The 13361-nt window shown below is 36.6% G+C and overlaps 3 protein-coding genes across 23 annotated transcripts in view; 2 read left to right on the top strand and 1 right to left on the bottom strand.

Annotated features, from left to right (window-relative positions):
- The window catches only part of LOC110838043 (uncharacterized), a 102143-nt gene extending 92015 nt beyond the window's left edge, over positions 1-10128 (top strand). For 11 of the 15 annotated variants that reach the window (XM_022080831.2, XM_022080821.2, XM_022080824.2 and 8 more), the window contains 2 exons: positions 3839-3920; positions 4929-6225. In XM_022080831.2, the coding sequence (XP_021936523.1) occupies positions 3839-3920; positions 4929-5052 (206 nt within the window). In that variant the 3' untranslated portion in view covers positions 5053-6225. Of the gene's footprint in view, positions 1-166; positions 345-3838; positions 3921-4928; positions 6226-9467 lie in introns of those variants that run through there. The other 4 variants (XM_087358792.1, XM_087358790.1, XM_022080823.2 and 1 more) reach the window with 3 other exon arrangements.
- Positions 7233-13361, bottom strand: part of LOC110838046 (glutathione peroxidase) — a 6515-nt gene continuing 386 nt past the window's right edge. Inside the window, exons 2-5 of one of the 2 annotated variants that reach the window (XM_087358797.1) lie at positions 10860-11076; positions 10167-10292; positions 8948-9091; positions 7233-7995 (exon numbers count right to left, since the gene is read on the bottom strand). In XM_087358797.1, the coding sequence (XP_087214923.1) occupies positions 7771-7995; positions 8948-9091; positions 10167-10292; positions 10860-11042 (678 nt within the window). In that variant the 5' untranslated portion in view covers positions 11043-11076 and the 3' untranslated portion in view covers positions 7233-7770. The remainder of the gene's footprint in view (positions 7996-8947; positions 9092-10166; positions 10293-10859; positions 11077-13361) is intronic. The other variant, XM_022080833.2, reaches the window with a different exon arrangement.
- LOC147872128 (uncharacterized) overlaps positions 11854-13361 on the top strand; it is a 25689-nt gene continuing 24181 nt past the window's right edge. Inside the window, exon 1 of one of the 6 annotated variants that reach the window (XM_087358801.1) lies at positions 11854-12988. Coding sequence is in view for 4 of the 6 variants with exons in the window: in XM_087358802.1 (XP_087214928.1) it covers positions 13246-13292 (47 nt within the window). In the remaining 2 variants the exon portion in view is untranslated. Of the gene's footprint in view, positions 13293-13361 lie in introns of all 6 variants that reach the window. The other 5 variants (XM_087358799.1, XM_087358802.1, XM_087358803.1 and 2 more) reach the window with 5 other exon arrangements.

Raw genomic sequence — 13361 nt, 5'->3', positions numbered from 1 at the left:
ATTTTCTGTTCTTCCCCCAGAATGAGAAATTGGAATTGTTAAAATTGTCTTGTATATTTTAACTTGCATTGTTTTGGATGGTAGGTGAGACTTATACAAGTATTGAGAAAGGAGATTGTTGGTAGCTGCCCGACAAACATTGTGATAATGTTATTGTGGTGTGCAGCAGAGCATAGGTCATGGCGTAGTGGCTGGCTTGCGCCAGCAGCTTGCTTCCTGTTGCTGGCTCTGTTACTAGTGATGCTGCATGGCTCCCCCATTTCCACTTCTCACCACTGCTTGTTTTCCCTGCTGCAATTTGTGGTAGCAGCAACCGCCGACCATGGTAACGGCCCTGATCAACAGTAAGCAGATCTCTGTGTGATGTTCAGTTCTGGTAGTGATGGGCTGAACAGCCCTGTCACACTATGATGCTTCTGTAATGATAATCTGAATTCCTCTGAAAAGAATACAGGCTGGGAGATTTTATCTTGATGAGATAATGGACTCTTGGTATGTTTTATATCACATTTAGGATGCACAGAAGTGAGCCCAATCTTAACAGGGGGCATTCTTTGTCTTTGATGTGCTTTAGTATTTCACAGTGAACTGTATTGCTTTTATACAATCTATGAACACAATATTATGTATGTTTGTCGTTTGTTTTCTTTCTTGTGAACCATCATCTCGTGCGTTTATTTCTATTAGTGTAATGTTGTACATCATTAATTTGTGAATACATTGAAATGGTGCTGAACTTGTTCATTTTGATGTCGTCATGAATTGGTCATGGATAACACTGTATTAGTCACATGTAAATATACCTCATGATAGTTCACAGAAACCAAAATACATAGTGCAAACTTGATAAAATTGTGGTTGTAGTTATAAAAGCATTGAAGAGCATATTATAGCAGTTATTTTTAAGGATAGTCATGTGTTCCAAACCTTCTTGAATCATCCCAAGTTTCAGTAGGAATTGTGAAAAGAGTGCTTTTGATGGCTTGTTTCTAAGATTCTGTAAGAATTGAGAAAGATGCAGAAAAATGTCAGGGTAACAGAGGTCACCCCTAATAATTTTTATTTGTTCTATAATGGAGAATATCATGATATGAGGTGATTGTAGTTTGTATATGGTAAGATTAGGACAGTGGTGATTACTGCTTGGTTTAGAGTGCCTTGAGGAACTGAGGAAGACATCAGAAATCTTAAATCAGAATGAATCATGTACTGCTATAAGATTTAATGTAGTAATACAGTTAATCTGTTACATTCATATAACAAAGGAAGGCTTGTCAAGGTAAAAAGAATATGAAGTTGAATAAGTAGTTAAGAAAGAAATGGAAAGAATGCAAGCAGAGCATACCAGTACCATGAAATTTCTCACTTAGTAGCTGCGGAGTAGCTGGTGCTGTCTTTCCTGTGCTGACTTCATCATCTACTATTTCTTTCCTTAAGCCTGTGTTCACCTCTTATTGATGTCATCTTTCCCTAAGCCCTGTTTACCAGTATTTCCCCCCCTTTAATACCCTTTTTCCATGCCCCCCCCCCCTCCCCCATCATTTCAGACTTCTTGTTTCCTTATTCTGTCCTTAACATTTTTCCACACTTACTCATTGGTACAGTTTCACCCTTTCTCTACTCAGTTTATCTTAATCATTGATATTGTACTCTCTGTTGTTACCAACATCATCACCATCATCATCATTGCATGCTTATCCTTCTCAGTCTTTAAATGTGTTTTGAGATTATCCAGAATATTATCATATTTTGCATTGATATTTTATTACTTTTTTCAATGTTTTCTTCAGTTTCTTCTTGTAGTATATAGTAATTAATTCAATATAAAAAATATTAAAACTTGTGATCAGGTTATTTTTCTTGTATGGTTGGAAAGTTTTTAACCTATCTGTCATCATATAACTGTTTTTTAACATCTTCATAATTTCATTTCTTATTTGTGTTGGTATTAATTATGGTTTGAAAATTTGGTTTATGGTGCCTAGTACTGTATTTGGCCAAACTATTATTTCCATTCAGATATTTTTCATCTATCTAAGGGAAATCACATCCTACACAATTAATTGTATTACTATAGATTTGGCAGCTTGATGCTGTGTTCTCAAAATCCTCCTCCTGTTATCTCCTTGCCCTGCAGGTTGGTAATTTCATGATACTCTAGGCTTCCTTTCTGTACCCATTTTGATCTTTTCATCTATTCCTGTATGCAGCTTTTGAACTGTGTTATGAACTTGAAGTTCCTATCATCATATTTCAGTACATTTTTCTCGTCTCCTCCACCTCCCCGATCATCTATATCCGTTATTTAGAAGTATTGTACAGAATAAATGTTACAATTTTGGTATGTTTATGTTATTGATTTACGTTGTTATGCGCCTTTTTATCACAAATACCAAGAGTCCATTTTATCAGGTTACAGTGTCTAATTCAGGCAGTTTCTTTAAAAACTGACTGCTTTTTTTTAAGTTTTACGTTACAGAATTTTTTACTTCTAATCCTAAAAATTCTGAAAAGTTGTGGTGGCAACAGCTTTATATTCATCCTAGCCTGGTCTACAGCATTACAGACAGAAAGAATAGTGTATATTGCCAGAAGTTCAGTTCTACTCACATGTTCTGCCTGTCACTACTTTAAGACTGCTGGGGCGGTGGTAACTGAGTTAAGCAGAAAGTGAAAAATTTATATATCTCAAATTTCAGGCATCACACATTTTTCAGTATGAAGCTTTTAGTGTAAATTAGTGTCCTTTGCAGACATTAGCAACTCTGTTTTATTTAAGCCTCATGACAGAAATTGTCATCTAAATAATACAAGTAATGGTAGCATGAATGTCTAGCCTTGAATAGTCACTTAGTTGTACTAAACAATCGACTCCACCTTGTAAGTGCTTGATTTCAGTGTTATGCATGTTGCATATTGTTATGTAAAGATTACATCTTTGTTCTGATTTATTTTGAATAAACCTGTGAATGGATGAAAGCATGCTGATTCATCAGTCTTATCTTTCCTCAGAGCATCCAGCTTTAATTTTAAAGTTTTATTATGAAAAAGTGAAAACCACATTTCATATTAATAAAAGAACATTAAACAGGATTAGTAAGTATGTACTGTGTTATGTAATTGTGTAGCTATATTGACAGATGAATGCATTCAGTCAAAAGAAGGTTTAAAACATTACTTCTTAAGCATGTTATTCCTGAAATACAGCTTAAATACTTTTTTGATGCACAGATATATCTGTCTGCATTATATATTTATTAATGACTAATTACCAACTGAAAATACTCGAGTTTATTTGTTTGTTAATATAAATTTGAAGCTGTTGTGATGTAATAGCTCTCTTACCCTGAAATAAAGTCTGTTAAAGATTTTGTTCACACATTTCTCCATGCACCAATTTTGTATTACTTTTACAAAAAAAATTGTGTTTATCTTAGAAGCAAGAGGTTTTGGGATCCAAATTCATACAGACATGTTTTACTTGCTTCTGATTGATGAATTCACAATGTGAATATTGCTACATAATTATGGAGCATTCTGTGTATCATTGTTTGAGACATAGCATGAGTTCTGCATTAAAATTTATTTAAATATCTCCTTAGTGAAATTGATTTTGCTCCTTCTGATGACTGTGTAGTTTGTTAACATTCACATTTCTTGCTTGGAAACAGAAACAGAGCATATATAATTTGCAGACATGAAAGTGTACATATATTATTAACATAAACATTCTTACTACCTTTTGGAATTAGGTAAGTTGGGAGCATGTGGTTCTTTCTAACTCTGGAAATATTGTTATGACTGTAGCTGTATTCACGATCTTTAAATCTGCTTTCAGGAGCTGAATACTTCCAGGGCAATGAGGATCCTATTTTTACAGAGACAATATCCACAGAGTATGACCCAAACTCTCAGCGGAGGTGAGCATCAGATTTCATACTAAAAATGTATTTTTGTCATAGATTAGGTATAGTCGGCATTCATTCTTCAGAGATATTCTGAGCTAATTGAATTCACTTCAATCTATTTATTTTCCTTGAGGTTTTCTACCCAAAATGTTATATGCATTTTTTAAATGTTGTATAATTATAAGTTCCTTCTCGTTGAAATCAGCACCTGAGATTTCAGAGATTGATTTGATAAGTTAAAAATGTGTTGTGTTGGGGTAATAAGTGTCAGTTCATGTGTATATTGGCTGGGAAAGCACAACAGAATAAGAAAAGACTGGAATTGGATGACCTAAGTCATATACATTGTAATTTGATATTAGACATACAAATTGTAGTGGTGAGTTCTACATCCAAAACAATTATATACATATAAAACTTGTCTGCAAATCCTTGGTTCTTAAGTTGTGGCCCTTCTTACAAGCTGGTATTTGATAGACAAACCTCCTGGTGAGCATAACTAATGGCCGTACACACATTTCATGGCTGTATGTGAAATTGCCTCCAGCTCATTGATGATATGTACTATTTTTATTGAAATGTTGTATGCAAACAGAACATTAGAAATGTACCAGATGGTACCAGTCACAGTCATGGCAAAATCCGAGACCTTAATGAAGTTTGATGAGGGTAAACAGAGTTATCAGCACAGCAGTGCTAGACAGACATGTAATGCCCTGTTCGCATACAATGTTGGCACAGTGCCTGCTGCGTCCATCATCAGGGTGGTGGTGATGGCGGCAGCAAGCACCTCTGAAACATCAGTGAATTTCTACCAGACTACATGGTGCAGCAACCCAGAAGACAGCTGTCTGCTTAGCATTAAAACTGGTTTTAGGCAGACCGATTGTGGACAATCGGTGGATGGAATTGTCTCAGGATCATGTCCTGTTGAGAGTGAGTGAGCTAGGTAGATACATTTTCAGGTTATATTACTTCTTGAACATGTGAGACTGATACACATTGTTCTTTTTCCAACAGAGTTGTTACCACAACACGAACTGTTACCATGTCAACACCTGGTACTGATGACACTAATGGTTTGCGACAGTCAATGCAGGAGATTGTTGACAGCTTCATGACAGATGAACGCCAGCATCCTTAGATTAAGCATAAATTGGGTCAGTATTTCATTGTGTTCTCTCCCAGATACCTGATGCCTCTTTGTGACAGATTCTATGGATGCTTGTACTGTCTATCTGCAAGGCGTTCTCTGGGTATACCTGAGATATCCAGATCAGATGTCTTAATTTTTTGGGCTTTTGTGTCTGTGGTTCAGAGCTTGGGACTTGGTTATGTTTCCATTTCACTGAATATAATTTGAAATTATTTTTATGTAAATGTATAAAGTGTTAGATAGCTTTTTTAGTGTAGTTCATTTTTGAAGGGAGCTGAAATGAAGAATTGAGAGAGGAAGTTGCTGCTGACATCATTGCAGAGAAGCAGAACAGTACACTAGTAGCATTTACTATCACAAGACTATATTTTTGTTATTTGAAACACTAAGGGGGCCATCCACAAATAAAAATAATCTGAAAATTACACCATGCACTCAGTGAAATAATGCCTGGGTTTAAGGAACAGTTGACTGCCATGATAATTTTAATTCCTTAGCTAGAGGGGCCATTCCTGTTTATAAATATTCTAGAACTGAGTCTGAGTTTTCGCTAATTTCCATAAGTAGCCTTACTTGTAGTGCCTGAAATGTTTGCCATTTCTATTTTTGTTGTTGTTTGACTTCTGTACTGTCCAGGTGAATAGTAACACCTAAGAAGAAAAAAATGAAACTAATGACTGTAATGCATGGAGAATGCTTATTTATATGTAATACAGAGATACAAATGTTATATATATTATAAATATATAGCTTCAGATAAGTCATATAACTTAATTTAAAAATGGAGAAACTGTAACTTGTTTTAAATTAAATATTTTGTAGACTAAAGGTATTTTTTGAAATGATAAAATATTGCATTTAAATTTATAATTAGTGATGAAGAAGTGGCATGTAAATCAAAATAGAATACACAGGTTTTACTACATAACCTTAAACAATAGTTTGTTGGGCATAGAGGGTTGTATCCAGCGTGCTTGCTATTAACACAAATACTGCACAACATATTCCACTTTTATTACATAACAGTTTTATCATTTTTGCATCAATTTTTATCACTATAAACAAGTATTATGAACACTTATTGATATGGTGCAAGGAAGGTGAGATATAATGATAGCATTCCTGTCTATAAACTTCAATAAAACTCTTACTACAACCACAGTGGACCTTTACTTAAAACTGTGGGTGTGCAAACACTTCAAATTTTGGACTGTTCTTGAAATCAATGTGCTTTTGATTTTAGTTCAAGTTTGGTTTAACGGAAAGCACCTGTTCTTGACTTTTCTCTTCTTTTGGTATAAAGAATACTGATGAAACTACAAACAAAAATTAAAAGGAGCATAAAGAAACAAATAGAACGGTGGTTTTTGTACAGTATGCAGAGGAAGGTAAAAAAGGAGGTAATACTGAATCTGAGATTGCTCCAGATGTAAATAAAAGGAAGCTCATTTAAAGCTGCTGAACTGTACAAGTAGAAGTAATGCCAAACTCAAATCTTGCACTGCTAATTCATTTTGGCTTCATTACTGAAACATATTTCACAGTTCACAGAGTTGAGCGTGTGAAACTAAGATGGATTTGTGATTAAACTTGCTAGATGCGCCTAGTGACTAATATGAAACAAGTCTGATTCTATTTTTTTAGCAGTATTGTAATTTGTGAGTCTTAGTTGACAAAAACAGTGAATATGAGTTCCAAAATTTGTGGAGTTTGCATATCCCAAAATACATGTTAATTTCCCATTCTGTGTTGCTTACGTTCTCATGTTTCTTAGGTAAATTACCGTCTCTTCTTTTATCTTACTGTGTCTATACTTCCATGTATTTTCAGGACAGAAAGTTTGAAGCATTTCTTTTAATATGGATAGATACCTGTACCATAATGGTTTTAACAGTGAATAGTGTAAATAAAGGTAGCTTTAGTGTAGAGAGATCACTCTCTCTCTTCCACCACCACCACCGCTGTCACTACCACCACTTAATAGACCATGCTGTTACATTTACACTGACTGTATATAGTCCACCATTATACAAACCTGTCCTCAACTCCCAGTGCAGTCACAAGTTCTAACACTACCAAAGTTAAATCATCCTGTAATATCTTGATTAGCTGTAGTTAGTGAAGCAGAAGTGGATAGGACATGGTGGATTACATTGGGAAAAATATAATTCGTTGATGATAGCTTTTATTTGCATTAACATTAGCGATAATAATGTTGTCTGAACAGATCTCATGCCTTTCTGCCATATGTCTCCAGTACTTAATTACAGATAATACAAGCCCCTTCATAGTCTGCATGCCACAAGATGAATGCACTGAATTCCTGGGGCATGAGCCTTATCAGGTTCAACCCACCAACAATTTTGGTTTATAGTTGAACCATCATAAACAAGAAGGTTTGCATTAGTCTGCACCCAAATACTAAGGTCTCTTTCATCTCAGTTGTGCTGAAGTATGAGATATATGTAAGTAAAGATATAAAGTCCTTTGCCCTTATAGAGAGCCTGACTTGTGGACATATAGAAGAGGCAGACTAATTATGTGATATTTAAAAGCTGTCTCTGCAAAGTATACATATGCTGTATCAAGTCTTACATGATAAAATCATATTTATATGTGTTAAATAGAGTCTTTCAGATTGTAATCCAGTTTCACACCAGTCTGTATAAAATTTGTGCAGTGTATATTCAAAAAAATGTGCCAATCTTATTGTTGTTCTTGTGTGATGTGTTCAGTGCTTTGAATCAGCATCTTCACTATATCAGCTTCTATGTCATTTGGATGCGTACTGGCATCATAACGTTTCACTGGTTTGCCATTCCGAGACACAAGAAACTTCTCGAAGTTCCAACGGACGTCATTCACTTTGAATGGAGAGTAGAAGAGGTTCTCTTTGCTTGCAAATCCGTCCCTTGTAGAGGGACAATGTTTCTGAAAGCCAAACATCATGTGCTGGAAATTCATATGAAATAGCTGCATAGTTCTAAGGAAAATAAATCTGGGATGTGTACAGTATCACATAATGAGACATTTCAGCACGCCAATATTGTTAGTCAAATAAAGGAGCCTGAAATAGAAGGTGAAATTTTTATGAAGAAAACAAGAAATACATGGAGAATGTCTGGTGGGGAATCTCTTGAATGACTAAGGAGATGAGAGGACATGTATTACAGAAACAGGAATATTGAAATACATGAGAAACTTGAGGTCAAGAATGCAGTTTAAGAAATTACTACATATAGGAAGAGGTAGAAAGATCATGTAGATAGATGAGCGAAAGAAAGAGAGTATGGAATTATGAATATATTGGGAGAAGGGTAAGGGAAAGATAAAGGAGATTGTGGAAAGAGATTTTGATGCAATTACAGGTATTATTCAAATTTTTAATCTGTGGAGACAGGATAGATGGTTTTGAGGATCCAAATTGGAGATGAACTGGTTCAGGATTATTACTTTTGGCAGGATTTTGTATTAGCAACATTAAAATTTTAGGTTCTGTTACCATAGTTTAAACAATAACGGAAAGCTCTCCATATAATCTAAACTAACTGTGGTAACAGAATCTAAAGGCTTAATGTTGCTAACATTAAACCTGTTGTATGATCCCAAGCTAGTTCCATTCATTAAGTAGCATTGAGAATTGCTTCACGTTAAGATTCATGTCCATTTCATCCAACCTGGACCTGCATGCCAGATGACCCCAGCACTTTTATTTTTCAAACAGCTCCCTTCGTGAAAATTACTTTATTAATTCAAGAATACTAGCCAATCCTCACTCTTAGCTGTGTAACAATTTCCTTTATCATACAGTAAAATTAAATTTCTCCGTGTTCTTAATGAGCAAGCTGCTAGGTTGATAAAAGAGAGAAGGAAATGCGTGTACCTTTAGGAAAGTGTACAGAGGCTCCTCTGTGTCACCATTGACTTCTATCTTCTTGAACAACATGAAGTTGGGAACAAATCCGTTCCCTGGTCGAACATATTGAATTCCACTGAAGATTTCAGTTCCATTGGCTCCTGGTTCTTGCTGAAATGTGACATAAGCTGAAATTAAGAGTGTTTTGGCTGTATTTGGTGAACAAACAGTACATTTTGTGTACAGTTTGTAACATGATCACAAAAGAGGAACAGAACATTATGCCATCATGTTCTATGCCTGTATCATTTTGTGTTGTCATGAATTGTGTAATTTCAAGAGGAGTGATCCTCTTTTAATTAACTCTGTATTGTAACTGGGTCTTCTTTCAGCTTTCAAATTCCTTATTGCAAAACCTGAAGGTTCATTACCATCATAAAAAAACTCCCCACTGGATCCTATTCAGAGCCATTTTAATTTAGTTTCTATCTTAGTGGCCTGATTCTCAGAAATTTATATTGATCTCAACCTTCTCATTTTTATACAGGTTTCCCAGGTGGTCTCTTCGCTTCAGGTTTTTTACCTGTTTTTATTCATAATCCTCCCCAGCATAAGCAAAGAACACCTTATGGACTAGTTTGTGTCTGTCATTGCAGTTCACACTGTTGCATTATATGTGGGAGTTGTGTTCCTGTGAATTGCCACGTGTATCAAAATTGCATAAAACAGGAAGTGTGTGGTATATGCCCATTAACCAAGTGATACATCATGAGAAGCCTAAACTTGTAGTCTCTAGAGTAAGAACGGTGAAGTGAGTCGGTGAAACTTTGTGAAACTCAGTACGCAGCAGCTTCTACCTTGATTGCATAGAAAGGATGTCAGTGCTCATGATACTGATATAAAACCGTGTGCATTGGGATCAACATGACCCACGTGTGTTTGTTAGTCACATATTTCTTCACATTTATTACAACAGTGACCTTGCCTTTTATCTTACGTTTATTACTCCAATGGTTTCCATGATGATGTCATTGCCTGTAATGTGTGAAGAACACCTTTTGAATATAAGTGTACTCCACAGAGTACACCTTTCCAGTTTTATGTATTTAATCACAAATTTTAAGGCTTCCCATTTCCCTATTCAATTCTGCTAGGTGTGGATTTTCTCAGACACACTCAATCAGAATGAGAAGCCAAATGTGTGCACATCATGGTTGTGAACACCAGTACTATCAGACTAACTTACTTTCCCAAACTGGTTACAAGGAAAGCCGAGCACCACAAAGTCCTGGTGGTTTGATTGAAGTGCATTCATACTCAGGTAGTGGTGCGTGAAGGTTCAGTAGGTAGCTACATTGACGATCAGTACCACCTGCAAATGTTCATTTACTTACATTTAAAGACATGTACTCTGCAAGGATGTTAAAGACTTATTAAGTGCATAAAGTGAGGTGTAGATCCATGTTATATCTCATGAACTAATTCATGGATTTTGACCAAAGAGGGAATATATGCTGAAAGTTGTAAGGCAAATTTAATTTTGATTTTTATCAGTCCAGTATAACCCCTACTTTACATGAAGTCCAAACTGAACTGGCTTGTCATGCAAAAAATTTACGTACGACAAAATATACTTGTCATGTTTCATTTGAAAAATTTCTTATACATTGAACTTCAAAGAAAAAAATTCTGATCTTGACTGTGCAGTTTTCTATTGTCCGAAGTAAATGAAAGTAGCAAATAACATACCCGGAAGAATGTATACTCAGATGGAGAGCATCTTTTGACTCTTTCACTACTTACTACAACCTTGTTGCTTAGTTTGTGGTATGATTTTAACAACAATGACTCTTTGTCATGTGGGAGAGGTTTTGTAATACACTTATAAACAATATGGTATATCCTCAGGTAGACAGAAGTCCGTCACTTGATCTCTCACCTTGCCTCTGTAGTCAGACAGGCTGACATTCTGGATCCCCCATAAATCTGGCAGGATATAGTTATGGATGCTGTCTTCAATCGAGTCCTCATCATTACACTCGACTGACGCGACCCGTTGAACTTTGCTCTGAGACCCGTACAGTGTGAGGAGAAGCAATGTTAAAACATTGCTGAGATGCATGGTTTCCCCTGATATGGTGCAGACTCTCTTTCCCCTTAAAAGGATTTGCAACAAATTAGGAAACAGGTGCTATCTCTTTCGTGGTGTTGTCATAACATTCACCAGGAGTATATGAAATTAATATGAATCCTGTCGGGATTATACCTCCGAAATGCAAGTCAGGTGCATTACTGCTGTATCTTTGTCAGGAGGCAGGAGATCTGCTTCCCCTCCCACAGATGTAACATATTTTAACATCTGTGTCAATAGAACATGATTGTAGGAAAAGGAACGCTGTTATAAATACATTTTTATTGTCACTGCATAAAGTAATGCATAACAAGGTGGTCATATTCTCCCATATGATGTGTGTCTCAAATTACTTGATAAAGTGTTATTATATGTTGCATGCAAGGTTTGCGTAAACTGTTACAACTCCTACTGTGGAGCTTGAATAGCTCAATATACAGGATGATTCAAAAGGTTAGGGCCAAACTGAAGGAGCGTATAGAGGGACTCAGAAGGAACAACTTTCGAATAGGAATCCATGTCCTCCGAAGTTATCCTTAGTCAATCGAGGCCATTGAAGGTAGGGAAGTCTGATAACATACCGCTGAAATAATCGTACCTTGCTATTCTCCTACTAGCTTAATTTCGTTTTCTTTAATGTACAAGGATTACATTACAAACCAAATTTACAACAGGTTTTCAAAGTCGCGTCCTCCATATTCAATGCAGGCATTGCATCGGCGAACGAAACTCTGGCGCACCCTTTCAAATACCCCAGGAGTCTCACGGACCACGTCACGGGATACGTGTGATTCAAAATTAAGCTAGTAGGAGAATAGCAAAGTACGATTATTTCAGCGGTATGTTATCAGACTTCCCTACCTTCAATGGCCTCGATTGACTAAGGATAACTTCGGAGGACATGGATTCCTATTCGAAAGTTGTTCTCTCTGAGTCCCTCTATACCCTCTTTCAGTTTGGCCCTAACCTTTTGAATCACCCTGTTGTGGCTGGGCTATGGACTGGATGACTGAGATTCGATTCCCGGCAGAGCAGTGCCTTTCACTTTGCCACAACACCCAGAACGGCCATGGGGTATACACAATCTCCTGTCCAGTGGGTACCAGGGCTTGGCACTCCATCTAGTGCTGAGCTTAATGCATGGAGCTATACATTTACGACTCCTACTCCACATGAAAATAATATTTAACAGTATTAGTCATAAATTTAAAAAATACTCATTGTACAAGTAACTGGTACTTAGTGTAAATTCATATTATGTTGACTGACGAAGCATATTTAAAAATTACGTATGCTTATAGTGTACATCCTGTACTGATATAGTTTTGACATTAGCTTAATTTCTGTAAAAAATTAACGTCACATATGTAAAATTGCGAAGAACGCATTTTGAAACTGTGTGCTCCGAATTGGTGTACAGTTGAAGATGGTTGTTTCCTAGGTTGTTGAACCGTGTCGTCTGTTTGAAGTTTTACTGACACCCTGATTATTGAGGCAGCAATCAACTCTGAAATGTCGATAGATTTCTACTATACTGCACGGCCCAGCAACCCAGAAGACAGTCATATTGATGCTGGAGTACAGATGTTGTCCTTGTGCATACCTGCGCGTTTGGATTCTAAAGCAGCGTGCACCTGACGCCAGACCTTCAGGTCTGTGATTGTGAAACCTCGTAAGTCTGTTCGGGGCCTTCCAAGGTTTTCAAGACAGGTGCGGTCTCACACGGAGAAAGTTGTAAACAAGATATATTAATAAGCGCACACCGTCACGGGACTGAGCAGATTGTACAGTGGTATTACAAATCTGCTGAGGACTGGAGCAAATGTCCTGGCAGAGTTTTCCTGGTTTTGCTAAGTAATTCCTTCACAATCGGACGCATTCGCGGCTATATAGCCCATGCTAACATTAAATAATACAGAAATATTTTATATGTGAAGGTGAGATGTGGAATAGTACCTGCTTATACTATATGAATTACTGTCACAAATATTAGTTTTTCTCATGACGTGTGTAAAATTTTCCGATGTAGTGCAGAGTTCGGTTGATCTAAACATTTCTCGAACCCTGGTTAGAAACCAAAACCATATAAGAAACGAAGAAGCTTGCTGTCCTAGTTCTGGAACACTGAACTACTTAATTGTTGCCCTGGCGTCCTGTAATTGGCGTGCATCAGACAACCCCACGGCCTTGCTCAATGCTAATTTGCAGTGTCTACAGTCAAGGAGATCTCACTTCACAACTGTAAGTTTACACAATTCCATCATGACACAACGTTCCTATGCAAGATGCACGATACAGCGGTCCCTCGCA

Source organism: Zootermopsis nevadensis, unplaced genomic scaffold (genome assembly GCF_977971745.1).
Source record: "Zootermopsis nevadensis isolate Lab colony 2312 unplaced genomic scaffold, Znev_1.0 Znev_ptg000030l, whole genome shotgun sequence".
NCBI lineage: Eukaryota > Metazoa > Arthropoda > Insecta > Blattodea > Termopsidae > Zootermopsis > Zootermopsis nevadensis.
This window is presented reverse-complemented; position numbering and strand designations above follow the sequence as displayed.